This window comes from Phyllostomus discolor, chromosome 9, assembly GCF_004126475.2.
Source record: "Phyllostomus discolor isolate MPI-MPIP mPhyDis1 chromosome 9, mPhyDis1.pri.v3, whole genome shotgun sequence".
Lineage (NCBI taxonomy): Eukaryota > Metazoa > Chordata > Mammalia > Chiroptera > Phyllostomidae > Phyllostomus > Phyllostomus discolor.
The window spans coordinates 68158738-68179353 of NC_040911.2; the positions used below are offsets into that span (position 1 = coordinate 68158738).

The 20616-nt window shown below is 38.3% G+C and overlaps 1 protein-coding gene across 1 annotated transcript in view; it reads right to left on the reverse strand.

Moving 5' to 3' along the window:
* The window catches only part of PCSK2 (proprotein convertase subtilisin/kexin type 2), a 363148-nt gene that overhangs the window by 68437 nt on the left and 274095 nt on the right, over positions 1-20616 (reverse strand). Inside the window, exon 6 of the mRNA XM_028524847.2 lies at positions 12109-12185. Within this exon, the coding sequence (XP_028380648.1) occupies positions 12109-12185 (77 nt within the window). The remainder of the gene's footprint in view (positions 1-12108; positions 12186-20616) is intronic.

The window sequence follows — 20616 nt, forward strand, 5'->3', positions numbered from 1 at the left end:
TCTCCAGGGTCCATGTCCTTGGCAATGTGATTTTCTTGCTCCTGCCATGAAGAGTGGAGCATACTTCTCTCTTCCTTGATTCAGGCTGGCCTTGAGACTTGTTTTGGCCAAAAGCATGTGGTGGAAATGATGAGCTTACCTCTCAAGAGGCCTTGCAGCTTCCCCTTTCTCTTGAAACCCTACTCAGGTACCATGTGGACAAGTCCAGGATTGCCTATTAGATGATGAAAGGCATGCAACCCCTTATGACTCTCACCTCATCTGGTAGCCACTCATCCTTCAGACTTGTGAAAGAGGCTGTCCTAAGCCAGTGAGCCCTTGGCCAACCTGCCAGCTGACCATGGACTCATAGGTGAGCCCAGCCACAAAGCCCAGCCTGGTCCAGGTCAGCCGAGCTGTCTAGCTGACCTATAGACTTGTGAGCAATTGTTAATGTTTTCTGTTTTAAGTCACTAAGTTTTGGTATGATTGTTATGTGGCATTGTTTGGCAATAGATAGCTGATACAATGTATAAACAAGGCTGGAGGGACAACACTTGGTTAACCTGAGGGGTAATGGGGTTAAAACCTGGACTGTCATGATGACTACTGGGCTTCCCAAACAGCTGCAGTTGCTACGGAGATGTCCAAGTGAAAATCTGAGGTCCCACCCCTTTATCTGGGGATCTCCAGTGAGAGAGGGCAGGCACACCCCTTCTTTCCATGTTGCTGGCTTTCCTTTAGAGTGATTGCTCATTCTGCTTATTCTTTCCAGCCAAAAGCACGTTTTTCTATATGTGCTACATTCAAGTCATAGAGTAAGATATAATGAGCAATATCAGTATAACGAGTATCATTTACTGATAGCTACTATGGGCTGGGCACTGTGCTGAGAATTTGGAATGTATTATTTTATTTAATCCTTACAACAAACTCTTATTCCCACATTAAAGAAGAAGGAGTTGAGGCATAGAGATAGTAAGTCACTTCTCATTAGGAGGAAGAGCCAGAATTCAAAATCAAGTCTGCTGCTTCTAAATCCCTGCTCTTAACCTTGACCCCTGACTATCAGAAATTCCTGATTATCAGATATTGCTGGCTATCAGAAATGTGCAAATAAAAGTGTGATGTTTTATTTTATGTGTCAACTTGGCTGGGCCAGGGGGTGTTTAAATATTTGGTCAAACATTATTCTGGGTGTTTCTGTAAGGATGTTTTGAATGAGATTAACATTTATATAGGTGAAATTTGAGTAAAGCAACATACATAATTCTGTGCATGACCAGTCAAGGCTTCCTAGATAGGCTCAATGCCAAAGGAACCTGTAACTACAGGGCACACTCATGTATTTTATATTGGTATATATATTTATTTTATCTTCATTTTTTATTTTATTTATTTATTTATTTTAATCCTCACCTGAGGATATATTTTTAATTGATTTTAGATAGAGAGGAAGGGAGAGAGAGAAACATTGATGTGAAAGAGAAGCATTGATTGGGTGTCTCCCATAAGCACTCTGTCCAAGGATCAAACCTGCAACCTAGGTATGTGCCTTCATCAGAAATTGAACCTGCAACCCTTTGGTATATAGGACAATGTTCCAATTAACTGAGCCACCCAGCTGAAACATTATCTAATTTTAAAAGAATTAAATCTACAGAGATACAATTGAAGTCTTCCTTGAAGGCATTATACCTCAGCATTGACCACTACACTGAGTTTGATAACTGGAATACCCACATATGCATGCTTTTATGCAATTACCTTGCAATTGTTTTCAAACTTTATATAAATGTTTCATACTATATGATCTATTTAAAATTTGCTTCATTATTTGTATTTTTAAGGTTTATTCATGAATTTGTTTTTAGTGCCATGTGTTCACTTATAAATATGCTGAAATTTACTTATTCATACTCCTAATGAAAGGTATTTAGGTTGTTTGCAATTTCCTTGCTACTACAAATAATCTGAAGAAAACATTCTTGTATATTATTTCCTTGGGCACATGTAGAGAGTTTCTCTGGAGGTATGTATTGGGTTGGCCAAAAAGTCCGTGTGGTTTTTTCTGTAAAATAAAAGATGATGTTTCATTTTCACCAATAACTTTATTGGTTTGGATATTTTGAATATGTTGGCTATCTTGCATGTCATATAATGTTCATTGTTCTCAATTAATGTCTTAATTTGATCACTCTCCACTTCACTTTGACACGATCAGTCACAGCACTTTCTCCATACATTGCACAAATAATTTTCTGTGTTTCAGTTGCATTTCTGCCTTTTTTTTTTAAATAATAAAGCACAGTATGGCAAAAATGTTGCATGTTTTCTTCCATCCTCAATATTAAAATGGCTGCACAAAAATTAATCAATTTTGATGAGTTTTTTAAAAAAATGCACAATGATATGACAGCTGTCACAATTCAATCTAACAAAATTGTTTCAAATAAAGTTAAAGACAACTAAGTGCTACTAGAGCCATCTTATGGAAAAAAACTCAAATAAACTTATTTTGCCAACCCAATACATAAGGGTGAAAACAGGCCTATGGCTATATACTACCTCCTGTTCAAACATTCTTGCCAACATTTTGTATCAGCAAATATCCTTGCCAATGTTTAGTATCAGCAAAATTTACAATTTTTGCTTGTCTAATGGTGTGAAATGGTATCTTGTTGTTTCATTTTGCATTTTCCTCATTACTGGGAAGGATGAGCATCTTTTCATATGTAAACTCACTCAGGTATTCTCTTCTGTTAATCACTTGTGCATAACTTCTGTCCATTTTTCTAGTATCTTTCTCTTTGATTTGTAGCCATTCTTTATATATTTTGGACATTTAATCCTGTTTTCTAAAAATAAAACTTGTTGCACATATCTTCTCCTAGTGTGTGACTTGTATTTCAACTTGTTTATTGTGACTTTTCTTGAAGAAAAGTATTTAATTTTAATGTAGCCAGGTGTACCAGTCAATACTTTTATTTTTCTTGTGGTTTGGTGTTTTGTTTAAAAAATCCATTCTTACCTTAGGATCATAAAAATGTTTTTCTACATTTTAATTCTAAAATATTTCTATACATTTAGGTCTTAATTATCCTGGATTTTATTTATGCTCAGAATGTGAGGTGGACACCTATTTTTCCATATGAACAACTAACCTTATTTATTAAATATCATCACACCATCCTTTTCTCATTGTTTTCATTGCCATCTTGGTCATGTCTTTGTATATGGGGGGGTGTCTGCTCTCTATTCTTTCTTGACCTTTTATTTTCTCTCTGTGCTCACCCTGCTCTCATATTTATTATGGTTTTATAATGTTTTGGTATCTGGTAGGCAAGGTTTCCCCACCTTGATGTTGCTGTTGATCTCCTTCATATTCATTTTCCTCCTTCTCTTCTCTTGTCTTCTTCATCTATTCTTGGCTTTTTGCTTTTCTATATCAATTTCAGGATCATTTGTTCTAATTTCACAGAAAATGCTATTGAGTTTAATTGAAATTCCATTGAATTAATAGATGAACTTGCAGCCTTATATTGTTACATCTTTTTATTCATGAACTTAGTATGTTACTCTATTCATCCAAGATTTCTTTTATGTGTTTTCTAAGTTTTATAATTTCTTCCTTAATGTTCTCACATACTTTTTCTTAGATTTTTAATTATTTCAGTGGCCATGAGATGTGGCATATTTTAAAAAAAAGAGATGATAGGCAGCATTCTTATTCATCCCTATGTTATCAAAATTTCAGCATTAAGAATAATGTTTGCTGTAGGTTTTTGATAGGCAGTGTTATCTTCAATTAATTAATTATCTACTCAACTGCAACCAGGCTACATTTTATCTCATTCATTGGGATTTTATTCCGGAGGCCGTGTTTTTCAATTGCAATTGGTTCTTTTTCATACTCATGTTTATTTTTGCTTGTGTTTCCACATCACTTTTTTGTTTTAAACAGATGTTATTCATTCTGAGCAAATGTGCAGATAAAAAGTATAGTGGTTAATTTTATGTTTCAACTTGCTGGGTCACGGGTTGTTTAGATATTGGTCAAACATTATTCTGGGTATTTCTGTGAGACTTTTAAACATAACTTATTTTAACATCTTTTAAAAGACTCCCTGTGAAATTAATTTCACCTGTATAAATTCATGCCCTGTTTATTTTGTTGAATGTGTTGTTTTTTTTTTCCAGATATTTCTGAATTTTGGTATGAAGGCTAATTTTGAGTTGGGGATTTTTTCCTCCTCTTTTTTCTCTCCTTTCCTTTAAGTCTCTACCACTGGCCTTTGGTTCTGTGGTTGTTTTAATAGACTCCTTACTTCGCACAGCCACAGCTTAAAATGGTGTTTTAGGGCTCTGGATTCACTGAGATATTGGGAATAACACAGATTTCTCCAGCAAGCCAGTGGGAAACTTGACCAAGTTCATGGGCACCCAGTCTCCACTCTCCTTAGGGCTACAGATGCTTAGATGACCAAAGTTCCACAGTGGCCAGCTACAGTCTTTTAAGCCATGTCTTTGCTGAAAGATGCTTTCAACAAAGTTGGTTATATTGGAGCTGAGATGCAGAGATTACCCAGCTAGTTTGTCATCAACCATGTATGCTGGCTGGTGCTCAATGAGTTTTACAGGGTAAAACTTTAGGGTTTCAAGAGTCCTGGTTAAATAGGTGAGGATATGCAGATGCTTTTGGGGAAAACCCCAGGTCTGCTGGCAAGTATCCAGTGCTTTATAGAGAATTGAAGAGGCTCTCTAGCTTTCTGAGGCTAGATGCTAGGGTTTTCAATTTCCTTGTTAGATCAAGTTAGTCTCATGCATACAAACAATCTTTGGATATAATTCCCCTTTCAATCAATAATGAAGATACATAGTCACTAGACTCTTGCTATGAACTTTAACCTTGGGCTGACTGTTATCTAGTTTCTGTCAAAAGCTCAAATGAGAGAATGGATGCCTGAGAAAAATGGGTGAATGGCTGGGCCATCCATTAACTTCTTTGCCATAAATTCTCATTTACTGTGTAGTTGGAGCTCCTTAGAAATCCCTTCACTGAATTTCACAATTATATTTGCTGCCCTTTGGGAGTGCCTACCATATGCCATACCCTGTACCAAGTACTCTGTATACATGCCTCTAGTCCCTCACACAAACCTTCAAGGTGCAGTTTTACTCCCATTTTATAGAGGAGAAACTGATTCAGGGATTACTTATTCCATAACAAGTAATTAACATAATATAACATTTGCCCATTATAATATGCCATCTATTTCCCTGTTAAGAAAATAATTTTTGCCACCCGAGGACCATAAAACCCCCCTATGTGCCATGCATAATATTAGTTTCCAAAGTAGAAATGATTATGCCAACATATAGATAATTCTTTTATAATTGATATATTCTTTCTATAACCCTCAAATCTGTATAATGTTTATTTCTTTTAGTTGAAAGGAAACCTTAAATAATGAAGACTTGTCTAATCCAGGTAGGAGACTAGAAATAAAATTAAAAAAACATTTTTGTGGGTTTTTTTTCCAATGAGTCAGAATAACTAACAAAATTAAACTCTGTTTATTTCACTGTGCTTTGGTTTGAATAGAGGGAGGGTTTATTGCAACAGCAACCTTTGAGCAAATATTGGTTTATGAGATACAATATTCCCCCCTTATCTGTGGGTTCACTTTCCATGTTTTTAGTTACTCATGGTCAACTGCAGTCCAAAAGTATTAAATGGAAAATTCCTGTAAAAACAATTTACAAGTTTTAAATTGTGTGCCATTCTGAAATCTCTCACTGTCCTGCTGCATCCCACCCAGGAAGTGGCTTATGCTTTTGTCCAGTATAACCATCTTGGCTATCAGATTGACTGTTAAGGTACCACAGTGCTTGTGTTCCATAACCCTTATTTTACTTAATAATGCCATATTCACAGAACTTTTGTTAGAGTATACTATTATAACTGTTCTATCTTAGTTATTGTGTTAATCTCTATCCTGTGTCTAATTTATAAATTATACTTTATTATAGGTATGTCAGTATACAATAAAACCTAATATAGATAGGGTTCAATACTACCTGTGATTTCAGGGCTGCATTGGAGGTCTTAGAATGTATCTCCAGTGGATAAGGGGGGGACTACTGTATTCTCAAAGCTCACATGAAAGAAGTTAGATTAGGTCTTTGAAATCAGTTTGAATTTTATTATCCAGGAAGTAATTTCAGGATTGTCTATAAAGACAGAAGGGAAAGATGTTTGTCTATTTCTAAACCATTTAGTGTCACCAGGGTAAAGTATCAGTTTCTATCAGTATGCAAATAGCCAACTAGAGATGGCCATTTTTCTCACATGTTCTTTGGCTTGTCACATAGAGTTCTTCAAAATGAAATATTACTTTTAATAAGAAAAAAGTTAATTACTGAAAATCTTTATTATTTGAAGGCTTAACTACTTCTATCAATCAAATGAACTTACATAGAGATAAATGTTCCTCATCAACCATTTTTCTTTCCTCCTGTCCCCCATTTTGGTTGCCTGAGTAATAAATGTCTTCTCTCTTCCTGAATTTATAGTAAACTTTTGCTGCCAGGAATTATATCTAATCCAGAATCTCTTACTCTTTAGGGCTTACTAGATAGAGTGTGCTGCACACTGTGATGCTCCATCAACATTGTTGAGGGCAGGGGTGACATTTTAATGGTGAATGCTTGTCAAAAAAATGTTATACAAGAGGGACTTCTATGGACAGCAGCACAGTAATGGAATACAGATATGCCATGCATCACCGAACATTGACCTGAAACCAAGCAATGCTGGAGGATTATTGACAAAGTAAGGGCAGCAAACCTTAGGAGAGGCAGGCAGCTCTAACATGGACAGATGTCAAGGTCATTTAACATCTCAGCATAGCTGAGAAGGTATGCCATCCATCTATCCACCAGCCAATTAATATTTGCTGAGTGCTAGCAGGGGAAAAAAATGTGATGTTAGCCCCTGATACCTCAAAGCAAATTAGTTATATATGTTTTGCACACTGTTGATGCTCATTAAATGTGTATTATTTTCTATCTTTTTGCAATTTAGGTTATTATGACTATTATTATTTAGTTTGGCCATCTATATTTCTCTGATTGTAAGCTAGGAGGATATTATACTCCTGTTGCAAATTTCTCAGTTGTTCCAAATATATCCCCAGAGCTCAGAAACTGCATGTAATTATTAAATGGTTCAAAGTAGAATAAATATACTTGCTCTGCTTAAAAAGGAATAATCCTATAAAAGCAAATTAAGTACCAAGCCAGAAATTCTACTACACTTATCGAAAAAAGTTTACAAGTAAGTACAAAAGGGATGATATGATAGTTTAGAATGTTGGGAAATCTCAGGAGAGACACACTGCTCTTGAACTTGGTTTCTCAACCAAGGGAAACATTTTATTTGCTTGCTTGAGAAAGCCCCTTGTTGTGCTTTTCATAGCATTGAGAACCCTGTGATGGAAAGCTACTGCCTTTTCCTGTGCAGCAATTGCTTCTGAGTCCTAACTGGCCTTTGTGGCAGGCAGTGTGACTGGAATAGTAATAGCAGCAAGCCCATTGCTGGTCAGCATCAGTAAGTCCTTTATCAGAATCACAGTGAAATGAGCCTTCTCAAGAACCCCAAGTCTGCTGAACAGAGATGGGGCCCAGAAGAGAACATGGTATGTCTTTGTGGTTGCACAGCTGTCCAGACATTCATGCTCGATTGGTAGTGAACCCTGACAAAGGCAAGTCCTGGGCTAAGGGCTTCTGGAGCCTCTGGGGAATAATATTCCTTGAGTGCAGTGGGAGGGTGCTCCTTGTCTGTGCTTCTGGCCCAGTTTGCTACCCAACCACAGAATCTTTCCTTCTTCTTTCTCCTAGCAACCTGTCCAAGCTTTTCATGCTTACTCTTCCATGATGTCTCCTTAGAATGCTGTCCTATGACTATTCTCTAAATCCCAGACCAGTTATCCAGGCCACTTGGTGAACATATCTACACTTCCTGCCTTACTTTCTGTACCTAAACTTTACCCTCACTTCAGAACAGTCTCTACCCACCAACTCTACCTATTATCTTCACTTAAAAATATATATTTTACTGATTATGCTATTAAAGTTGTCCCATTTTTTTCTCCTCTTTAGTCCCCTCCATCCTGTACCCACCTTCCACCAGCATTCCTTCACCTTAGTTCATGTCCCTGGGTCATACATATAAGTTCTTTGGCTTCTCCATTTCCTCTACTATTCCTAACCTTCCATTTTGAATTCTTGTTTCTTTATTCTGTTCTGGTTGAATGTGTATTTCTCTTTCTGCTCCAAACCATTGAGTTGAATCCTGGTTTTCTTCTCTTCACTGTTGGTGCCCTGTACATTTTCATTTATTTCACTTTTCATAACCTTCACTTCTTCCTCTTTTTTGCAACCATACTCAACCATTTCTGTGAGCATCCTGATCACCAGTGCTTTGAACTGTGCATCTGATAGGTTGGCTATCTCTTCATCACTTAGTTGTATTTTTTTCTGGAGCTTTGATCTGTCCTTCTATTTGGGCCATAGTTTTTTTGTCTGGGTGTACCTGTTATGTAGTAAGGGGCAGAGCCTTAGGTATTTCCCAGAGCAGGGCAGCCCACATCACTGCATTGTCACACTGTATGTGGGCAAGAGGTATGAGGGAACAATGCTGCTTGCTCAGCTCTCCTCTGGCTTTCAGTCACTTCCATTGCTACCCACAAGCCAATTGGGCACTTCTGGTGCTGATTGCCAGGTGTGTGAGCTTGTGTACATTCTGGGACCTTATGGGTCTTCCAACGAACTCTCCTGTGAGGCTTGGAGTTTCTCCTGTCACCTCAACCCCCACAGGTTTTTTGTCAGAGGTTTTGAGGTTTTATTTCCCTATGCTGAAAACCTGGGTTGCATTGTCTGTTCACTACCTAGTTGTTCCTCTTGGTTTATCTGCACCCAAATGTGGGACTGCCTGGACCTCCAGCCACTGCCTTGTCACGCATCCTCTCCATCCTGGCTGCCTGTTTCTGCAACTCTTGCTGGTCTGGATGTTTCTTCTTTAATTCCTTGGTTGTTGGACTTCCAATACAGTTAGATTTTCTGGCAGTTCTGGTCATTTTTTGTTTCTAAATTTGTTGTCATCCTTCTTTTGGTTATGTAAGGAGGCAAAGATTATCTACCTATGCCTCCATCTTGGTGGAAGTCCAAAAAACCTATTACCTTCATTAAAATTCTAGACTAAATGCCACCTTTTCAAGGAAAACTGTCCCAACTACCTCAGCTGGAGATAATTTTATCTTTCTCTATGCTCTCCAAACCATCTTCATTATAAGACAGTGCATATAATGGCCTCAACTCTGGTGTCAAATCCTGTCTCCACTACTTATTAGCTGTGTAAACTTACATACAACTTACTTAATCTTTTTGTATTTCAGTTTCCAAAATGGGGGTAATAATAATAATATCTGTTTCAGAGAATTATGATAGGAATTAATTGAATTAATATACAGAAAGGGTACCTTAAAACTAATGACTGCTTAAAAGGCATTAGCTTTTTTTTTTTTTTCCCTCTGGCTACACTTAGCCCTGAGGTGATTATGGCATCTGTTACCTCCTTATATGACATTGTGAGATCCTCAGCAGCTTGCACAACAAAACTAACAGTTTCAAAAATGCCGAACTAAAGTCCCAGGTCTGTTTTTTGCCTCTTTTTATGTCCTGTGCTTTTACAATTTACTCCTTATTATGGAAAATATCAGATATACAAGAGTAGAGTGAACACATAGTCAATCTCATCTTCTCTTTTGCTCCAAACTCTATGTTATATTGAAGAAAATACTAGGCAAAGTACTTTATCACAGGGCTTTTTTAATAGATGTATCCTACACTCATGGGAAGGCTGCTTTTTTTCTAATTCTCTTTGTGCCAGGCAGGAATCATCTCCAGGGCACTCAACCTTTTGGACTATGAATCCTCCCAGAGCTCTGGGCTTGAACTTTGACCCACTATACTCCTATAATTATTTACAATAGTAGTTATGTTTTGAGAGGTCATGCCTTAAACTGTGGTATGATCTACTCTTTGTAACAACAAGTCATGATAAATGGGAATCTTTGAAAATGACTTGATCATAGGGAAAGAGTCCCATTTATTGTCAAAGTAGAGACTGTGTTTCGAGTCATTGGCTCCCTAAGAGGCAAGGATCATGCTTGTCCCACTCACTATGACTGTGTCTCAGACAATTTGACACTTGAGAATTTTTACCACTGACAATGAAAAATTTTATTACAGTAAGTGCTAATCACTTACTGTAATAAAATTTACAGTAGCTAGAAGACTTTAGTTAATTTAGAACTATACTTTCAAGAACACGTTACAAATTAAAATATTTAAGGTAGAAGTTATCATCTTTTTTAAAAAAGTATATCCTTATAGCATACCACACAGGAAGAGTTGCTTTGGGGAAGGTTGTGCTGGGTTCAGGAAATGGGTAAAGGAGAAAATCATTCTTTCAGTTACATTCTTGTACCTGAATCATTCCACCAAAGGTTGATTTAGCATCTACTAGCTGCAGAGAGATGGCCGGTAACTGGCATACATGTTTATACTGTCCTTGCTGAGGTCAAGTGGACAATTGCTAACCAATCATAGTGAAGCCAGGCACTTCCTCATGGTCCTGCTCAACACACTGTTCCAGACCATCATTCCCAGTTACTGCTCATCCCAGTTACTGCTCATAGATGGCTGGGTGACATCTATTTGGTAATGTCTTATAGTATTTATGGTTATAAGTCATGAGGGCAAGAGACACTTCATGTCAAAAGTTCTTAGACATTTTTATACATCCTTACCCCCTAAGCACATACTTCCAAACTCTGCATGATCATTTTAAAACTGTAGATAAAGTTGATAGAAAGTGAATGGTACTATTGGACAGCAGCTATGAATTTTTTAAAATGTTACAAATTTGAACTGTATTTTTTAAATTTTTATGCATTTTATGTAATTACCAAGACTTCCAACCTGTGTGCCCTGTCTGCACCCTAGACCTTCTCAGGTCAACTTAATTGTAGGGGCAGAGTTTAAGCTACTTGGCCACTGTCTGGTCATCATGCTTCCTGTCTTTTATAATAAAAATGATACTTATAAAAGAATGGTATACTTTGGAATTAGAGACATTTATGAAGCTTGGGTTCAAATTCTGGCTTTGACATATACTAATTGTTTTACCAGAGAACTCACTTACCCTTTCTAAATCTATTTCCTTATCACTAAACTGAGAATGACAACATTGTTTTATGTGCCATGAGTTTGTCACAAGAAGTAAAAGAAATGAGTAAGGTGCTGTACAAATAATATGTTTTTATATTATTAATAGAAGTTCACATGTTTTATGAATTTCATCCCAAAATATCAATAATAGGGAAGCACTAAGTTTATAAAATGTAATATTCTTTGGTTCAGCAAGCCATACATCTTTATTTCTTGGCATTTCTAACATGCAATCAACCATTTAGGCAAGAATGTTACTTGGGAAAGAAAGAGACTACTTTTACATGTTTAGTAGCCAAACAGGCTGAAGAAAATGGATAGACTATTGAATAGTTTTCCATGGTTGGATGCTGAGCAATACTTTAAACCTCTGCCAGTTGAAGTTATCATTTTATTGAGAGGGACTACATGAACTTCATGAGATTATAGCAGAAATGCTCTTCAAAAACATACAGACATAGACTCATGGGACAAAAAAAAATTCTCTACAACCATTTCCACAGATCAGATAAAATCAGTATGTTTTAAATCACTTTGTGGTAGGTTGCAAAAGGCTTTCTTATTTCTATTTCCTTCTATCTTTAATAAAGTAGCAAATAGTTCCTGGTGAACAAATTGAACAGAACAAATTGTTAGCAGATAATTCTGGAGGAGCATGGAAATATTTTAAAAAGTTCAAGAATTTAGAGAATGAAGTTATGAATAGGAAGTCACAGTACAATTTAGTGAAGTATTGAGATTATTTTGCTTGTGATTTTAAAGGCTTAAAAACAAAACAAAGCAAAATAAACCCCCAAGCCTAAAGTCAAAGATGCCGCATTAGGCCCATTTTACCTGTTAAACCAGTCATCTGTGTATCGAGGGTAGGGATAGGGGTCGTTGCTGCTGAAGTCATAACTTGCTTCGGCATTCTGAAAAACACAAGAGATGTCATTGGGTCAATAAAGCCAGAGGCACAGCCAAAAATAATGCTCCAAGACATGGCTATTTCACATTTATAGTCTTTCTGCTGTGCTGGCTTAATGTTCTGTACTGGTCTAGCACTTGCAAAATGGTGAGAGAGCTAAAGTATGTCCTTGGAGGGTTTTTCCCTCTCTTTATCCCCATTTTGAGGTTTCCTAATCCCATTCTATTTCAGGTCCTCAGAGTAAGCAAATTTGAGTACTACTTTCTCCAGGAGGGTCTCCATTTTAAGTTGTTAACCCTTGTGGATAAATGGGATTCACTTGGAATCCAGGGCTTAAGTTAAGCTTCTTTGAACTGATGGCCAAAATGTTTTAGTTCTCATCTAACAAGTGAGATGGCCTCTAGACTTTTCTTGCTTCAGGCAGAAGGCTCATTTCCAATTCTCTGCATTAGACTGATTTAAGGCTTATCTTCTTTATACTTATGGGTGTTAAACTCCTGCTTATGCCCCTAATAACGACTGCATTATCAGAATCAGTTACTTACTCAATTTACTGTTGTGTTGAAAGGGGCTACATGAGCTCTTACAAGGTTACAGCAGAAATACTTTTCAAAAGCACATCATTAAGAGTCTAATATATGCAGGTACTTTTCCGAGCATTGTAATTAAATGGTGATATCTCTGTTCTTGGGTAACTTATAGCCCAGCTAGGGGGCAGACGTTGATCAAGATTGAACAGATAAATATGTAATTGCAAACTGTGGGTATTCTTAAGCCCTACAGTATTCAGTTAGAAATTTAAATTCTATGCAATCCAACACCTTCATTTTTTCCCCACAGAAATCACATATTTACTTAAATTCTTTTTAAGTGATTACATGTTTTAATTTTTTCCATTTAGATCTTTAGTTGGCTGGACTGTTATTTTGGTCTGTGGTGAGAGATGATCCACCACCATTTGGTGACCAATCCATTCCTTCCCCACTGCTTCTCTGTTTGGCCAGGACTGCTAAGCTCTGTGAAGTTCTTCTTTCCTTATCCCATTCTTCTCTGCTTTGATTTTGAAATCTGTAGTAAAAAGCCCAGGTGGTTTCTTGGCCCACAGTATACACTGGGCTAGGAAGCACTGGGTTAGATGCCTATTCCAGATTGGGCGTTTCTTGATTCCATGGGTCTGGAGACATTTTCAGGAATTCCGCTGCTTTATGAGGTAAAACACTTTAGTTTGTGTCTCACTGTAGTATGAATACCTAATGGAATAGTGGCACAATGTTTTTAAGAGCAAATTGACCAATTCCATTGTTGCGGAAGATCACTCACTCACGGAGACATGATGAAGCACAGACTTTATTACCTGGGGGGCTCAGAGGATTTGAAGGGTGGAAAAGTGGGGCAACTGTAAAAGCATAAAAATAAAATATTTCAAAAAAATTTTAAAAGGAAACATAAAAAACATTTTGTTTTGGGTTTCAAAGCTGAGATTTAAACTTAAGTAGTTGATTTGGAAGACTATTGCTAAGCCTCATTTGTTTCTCCACAGAGATTAAAATTTCCTGGTTTGTGTGATTTGGACAGAAAATTCAGCATGAGTAGCCATTGTGGGGTCCTCAGAGAGGACCTGAGTGCTACTGCTCTCTTCTGAGCTGTGTTCTTGGAGTGGGAAGGTGTTATGTTGGGATGGGATTATGTTGAAGTTCTCCAACTTCAGAGAAGTCTGGGACTCATCCTTGGACAGGGGCATGAGGCTGCAAAGTGGCTCTGTAAGGTGTCTTAGCTGAGGAGCTGTGGGGAACCCCACTTTGCATTTCTATGATCCTCTGTATGGAACAATGCAATATTCTTTGGGAGGCTGACTAGTGAGAACATGACAGTGAGAACTGTCTGGCCTGGAAAGTTTTGGGGTCAGGACAATGTGGATCCAGGATTCAGGCAGGATGTGCATGAACTGACATGCCAGTAGGCATGAGGATGCATACAACAGGAGAGTCCAGGGTAGACAGAGGATGAGATGTTAGCACCAGGACCCTGATCCCTCTCCTTAATACTATGTTCATCCTTTGAAGCTTGAGGGCAGTTCTGGAGATAGGAAGGTGGGAGGAAAACCTGAGTTGGCCAAGGTCAAATTTCCATATCAGTGCAATTAGGCTGGCATATAGAAATTAAATTCAATTAGAGAAAAATCAAATCTGAATTTTCTGCAATTTTATCTTTGCTTCCTGAGCACTTGACCAGTTTCACATACTTTCCACCCAGGCACACCTTTCTGGTTCATAATTATCACCTGTGTTCTGGGCTGAGGCCTTTTGGTGTTTATTCCTGATTCTGTAGAAAATAGCTTGCCTTGAGGTGGGTGGGGGCTTGTGGGAAGAATTAGGGAGCTCTGACAGCAAACTGGTAGCCAAGAATCCAAGGAACTCTGAGATTACTTTTATAGCAAGAACAAAGACCATGTATTGTCTGGGGTCAACTTCACCTCTGAATGTTGAAATGGGTGATGACGTAGGAAATCTAAGTATTTTGTTGTCTTTAGGATTAATTTGATGACTAATGCTGAATTCCTTGCATAACAGTATACACTGAGTAATAAAGAAGGCAAACAGTTGTTATTATTTGGCTGTTTGTTTTATGGCTAAAAATCAAATGTTTTTTAGCAAGAAAGAACAGTAAGCAATATTTTGCAAAGGCTCTTTTTATAGTTTTATAGCCCAAACAAAATCATTTATTGATTTGAATTACAGTGTTATCTTCCATGAAATTATTTGTGTACAGGAACAAATCAAACTGATCTTGAATTATCCTGAAATTTTCTAAGATAGCCATTAGCACTGACATTTGAAGGGAAGTGGTGTCTCTGTAAATTTAATACTTTGGTGATCCTACGGTAAGCCAGAAGCTTATTTTGGTTTGAACTCTTCTATAACTTTTTCCTAAAACACATTAATATATTTTATTGCTTTAGATAATACTAGATGTTTAGTGAACATGATTTAATTATTGATGATTCAAGATCAGAATGATTCAGTCATCATTAAGAATTGAATTATCATTGTACCATCATGCAGAAAATGAGAAGATTGGGCTGAATCCAAATTGACCTAAGGGCTTCCCTGGAAGTTAATTCTGAATTTAATTTCTGAATATTTGAATGCATAGCCACAAAAAAAAGGCTACAGTAGCTCTTAGCAAGAAAGTTTAATTAAGAGTTTGACCAGACTTCTGGCCAACATGGAGGCATAGGTAGACATACTGTGCCTCCTCGCACAACCAAATTAAGGACAACAAAAATTTAGAAACAAACAAACAAACAAAAAACAACCAGAACTGACAGAAAATTGAACTGTATAGAAGTCCAACAACCAAGGAGTTAGACACATTCATCCAGTCTGGTAGGAGGGATGGAGATGGGTGGCCAGGCAGAGTCGGGTGCTGGATGGAGAGGGGTCACAGCACAGAAAAAAAAAAAAGCAAAAGCAAAGCAGTGGCTTGGGGATCCAGGCACACAAGGCAGTGGCTGACAGACCCAGGTGTGCAGGTGGTAGCATGCAGACCTAGTGAGGCATGGAGGGCGACTGGCTGACCAAGCGATCCCACAGTCCCACGCAGACAAACCAGGAAAAGCTGGGAATCGAGACAGACCACGCAGCCCAGGGTCCTCGTGCTGGACAGGAAGTCTCAAAATACTAATTGAAAACACCTGTGGGAGTTGAGGCAGTGAGAGAGACTCCCAGTCTCACAGGAGAGTTTGTTGGAGAGACCCACAGGATCCTAGAACATACACAAGCTCACCCACCTGGGAATCAGCACCAGAAGGGCCCAATTTCCTTGTGGGAAGTGATGGAAGGGACTGAAATCTGAGAAAGAGAGAGGAGCAAACACCACAGTTCCCTCTCAGACCCCTCCCCCACAGACAGCATCACAACCCAGTGCCTGGGCTGACCCACCCTGGTGAACACCTAAGGCTCCATCTCTCATACGGAATAGGCTCAACATGACTGAAGGAAAAAAAAAAAAGAGACCCAAATGGAAGAACAGATTAAAGCTCCAGAGCAAATACTTTTAAGTGATGAAGAGATAGCTAACCTATCAGATGCACAGTTCAAAGCACTGGTGATCAGGATGCTCACAGAATTGGCTGATTTTGGTCACTAATAAGATGAAAAAATGAAGGCTATGCTAAGTGAAATGAAGGAAAACGCACAGGGAACCAATAGTGATGGGGAGAAAACTGGGACTCAAATCAATGGTGTGGACCAGAAGGAGGAAAAAAACAAGAATTCAAAAAATGAGGAGAGTCTTAGGAACCTCCAGGACATCTTTAAACATTCCAACATCCGAATTATGGGGGTGACAGAAGGGAAAGAGGAAGAGCAACAAGTGGAAAACTTACTTGAACAAATAATAAAGGAGAACTTTCCCAATCTGACAAAGGAAATAGACTTCTAGGAAGTCTAGGAAGCTCAGAGAGTCCCAAAGAAGTTGGACCCAAGGAGGAACACACCAAAGCACATCATAATTACATTACCCAAGATTAAAATGAAGGAGAGGATTTTAGAAGCAGCAAGAGATAAGGGGACAGTCACCTACAAAGGAGCTCCCATCAGATTATCAGCTGATTTCTCAAAAGAGACCTTACAGGCAAGAAGGGGCTGGAAAGAAGTATTCCAAGTCGTGAAAGGCAAGGACCTACATCCCAGATTGCTCTATCCAGCAAAGCTTTCATTTAGAATGGAAGGGCAGATAAAGTGCTTCCCAGATAAAGTCAAGTTAAAGGAGTACATCATCACCAAGCTCTTATTTTATGAAATGTTAAAGGGACTTATCTAAGAAAAAGAAGATAAAAAACATGTATAGTAAAATGACAGCAAACTCACAATTATTAACAACTACACATAAAACAAAGACAAAAACAAAAGCAAACTAAGCAAACAACTAGAACAGGAACAGAACCACAGAAATGGAAATCACATGGAGGATTAGCAACAGGGGAGTGGGAGGAGCAGAGAGGGGGAAAAGGTACAGAGAATAAATAGCATAGATGGTAGGTAGAAAATAGACAGGGGGAGGGCAAGAATAGTATGGGAAATGTAGAAGCTAAAGAACTTATGACACATGGACATGAATTAAAGGGGAGGGATGTAGGTGGGAGGGGGTGTGCAGGGTGGAGGGGAATGAAGGGGGGGAATAGGAGAACTGTAATAGTATAATCAATAAAATAAAAAAAAGAGTTTGGCCATAGTTTGGACCATGCACTTTTCCATCAGATGGCCTGCCTGTACACTAACTTAAGAAGGGACGAAGGACTTATTTAAACTTGTTATACCTGAAGTGCTGCACTTGTGCAGCCACCAAAGGCACAGGTCCACACATGGCTCATGTTAGATGGTAGATCTGGTCTCACTATGAAAGCTGGTGGTAGACCCAGTGCTCACCAAGCCCATTGCTTCCATTGTTTTAACATTGTCAGAGAAGCTTCTGAGATCCTGGAGACCCAGATCTGACACTGTCACCCTTACTCCCAAATCTGGAATTTAATGTCTCTAGTTCCAGTAGACTTTCCTTGATTGGTTGCATAAGACAAATGTGTCAGCAGGCATCACCTTAGAGTAGAGAAAGGAAACAAGGCATTAAAGCCAGACAGATCTGGTTTTGAACCTAGACCATTCGGCTTTGGCAATATTTTTATGTTCTAGAAAATGTAGTTTCCTCTTCTTTAAAATGCAGATGATAAAAATATAACTACTTGCTTGCTGAAAGGATAAAAATGAGAGAATGGATATAAACTGGCATGTACTTTGTCTAACAAGCATGGGTGTTCTCTCACCTCTTCTTTTGTGTCCTTCATTTCTTTGATTGCCTATGGCTAGGGTCATAAAAATGCCTGCAGGCCAAATCTGACCCACCACCTGTTTTTGTAAATAACAGCAGACAAGTAGTTGTGACAGAGCCCACAAATCTTAAAATATTTACTGTCTTTTATAGAAAGAGTTTGTGAGTCCTTGAATGACATCCTAGGCTTCATGGGCTCCCAGGATGCCCTCTGATAACCTGAGACCTACACTACAGCATCTCTCCAAGTCTTTGCCTTCCTGAAGAGCCAGCCCCCTTTTCTCTGAGACATGCCTGTCCCACATCCCCTTCTCTCTAGGTGGCACTAGCTGCTGAAAAGGAATCTACTATGAAGTATCCTCACTACATTGCTGTGAGTTTGAAGTTTACCTTTCCTGGGCTCACACCAGTCATCAATGGGTAACCAGGCACTCCTGCAGTCAGAAACTAGGGCTCACCTGCTAGAGTACTCAATGAGGCAGTAGAGAGCCCCACCATTGTTCTCCGACCCCTGCCCAGTACTGGTTGAAGGCTGCTACTAAAGGCATCAACCTTCTAACTCTTCTGTCTTTCCATCTGCAGTGTCCTGTCTGTTCCCATGGTTAGAGCATCACCCTTGGCAGAGCAACACCTGTTTGCAGTGAACTGCCCTTGGCATGCAGAGGTAATCTTCCAGGTGGTATGGGTACACATGGTGTCTGCTGCACAAGGCCTCACCTAACTTTCACTTTTAAATGTGGTGCCGCATCAACATTTTGTTAATACCAGGCTCTTGCAATATATTACTACATTTAATGTGGGCATCCACACCTATGATTGAACAGATATATTCAGAGCCCAGAGGAGCAACTTGGTGGTCTGACAACAAAATAGGAAAGTGGTATCTTCAGTGAGGGCTGCCATGTACAGTCCTGCAGGTTGTGCTCTGCAGAAAGGTGCCTGCCTGAGAGGGCACCTGCGGTGGCACTGGGTCCACCAGCCCCCTGAGTGGGGGCTTTATTTTATTTACTTTATTTTATTTAAAGTTAAAATATTATTATTATTTTTATATTTTGATTTATTTTTTACCGAATATATTGGGGTGACAGTGGTTAATAAAATTACATAGGTTTCAGGTATATAATTCTATAATACATTATCTATATATTGTATTGTCTGTTCACCACCCAAGTCAAGGCCCCCTCTGTCACCATTTATCTTCCCTTTACCTCCCTCTGCCTCCCCCACCACCATTTCATCCTTCGTTCTAGCAACCACCATACTGTTGTCTGTGTCCATGAGTTTTTCTTTTTTTCTTTGCTTTATCTCTTTTCCCTTCTCACCCGACCTTAACTTGCTCTCTGCTGACTGCTGTCAGTCTGTTCTCTGTATGCATGAGTCTGTCTCCACTTTGTCAGTTTATTTTGTTCACTAGATTCCACATATAAGTGAAAATTAGACAGAAATGTGCACAAAAAAAGAAACTAGACCATTTTCTTACATCATATACAAAAATAAACTTCAAATGGATTAAAGACTTAAATGTTGACTCAAAACCATAACAATCCTGGAAGAAAACATAGGCAGTAAAATATCAGAATTTCTTGTAGTAATATATTTTTCTGATATATCTCCTTGGGTGAGGGAGACAAAAGAAAAAAAATAAGCAAATAGGGCTACATTAAACTAAAGAGTTTTTATACTTTTTAGTGCAAAGGAAACCTTCAATAAAATTATTTTTTCAATTATTATACATTTGACATACAATATTTTATTAGTTTAGGTGTACTTGGGGTGGGGCTTTTAATAATAGTAGGTCAGCCCAGAAGACTATCCTTTGCTCATTTGTCTGCTCAGAATAGGGTACATTTTCTAATTTGTTTGCTCAGAAGGAAGGGTGCTGTTTTGCAACTTATCCACCAAAAGGTGACACTTTTAAAGAATTTCACAAAATGCATTATATAAGTACTAGCATGCCTGTGAGCCATGGCAAGAAATAGGTCTTCCTATTATTGACATATATAAGCTCAGACCTCAGAGAAATTGTACCAGGGATACAAGGTGTCCCTTGTGAAATATCAGGTCGTACCAGACTTACATGATTTGTCCAACAATAGGAGTTTATGATCATGGGTACAACATGGCATATGAATACTTGACAATGTAATTCCACAGCTAAAGGAACTCAGAACAAGAGAGTGGATTGTTTTTGTCCCTTTATTCTGACTTGTTACTTTCCCTGAAGGCATTTAACCAAATAACCCAGCTAGGAACTGTGTAACAATATTAGCTGAAATTGCACTGTGCTCATGGACTAATGAAGGAGAAATGAGCTTCTCCAGATCGACTCTCAAACTGCAACTATATTGCCCCAGAACAAGCTCATCTGTATGGAAACAGTGGCAAGAGTCCAGTCTATTAAAGTCCAAAGAATTTTGCTATGGCACCTACTTGCATCTAATATGGTCATGGCTGAATGTTCCCAACTGTGCCTATTTTTATTTTCCTCAAATAATTCTCCCACATGTACCAGTTTAATGATAATGTTCAACTTACTTTTGACTAAAACCAACATTAAGGGGATTTATGTCTATATTAAGTCTGACTGTAAAACTTAATGAAATTTAGCA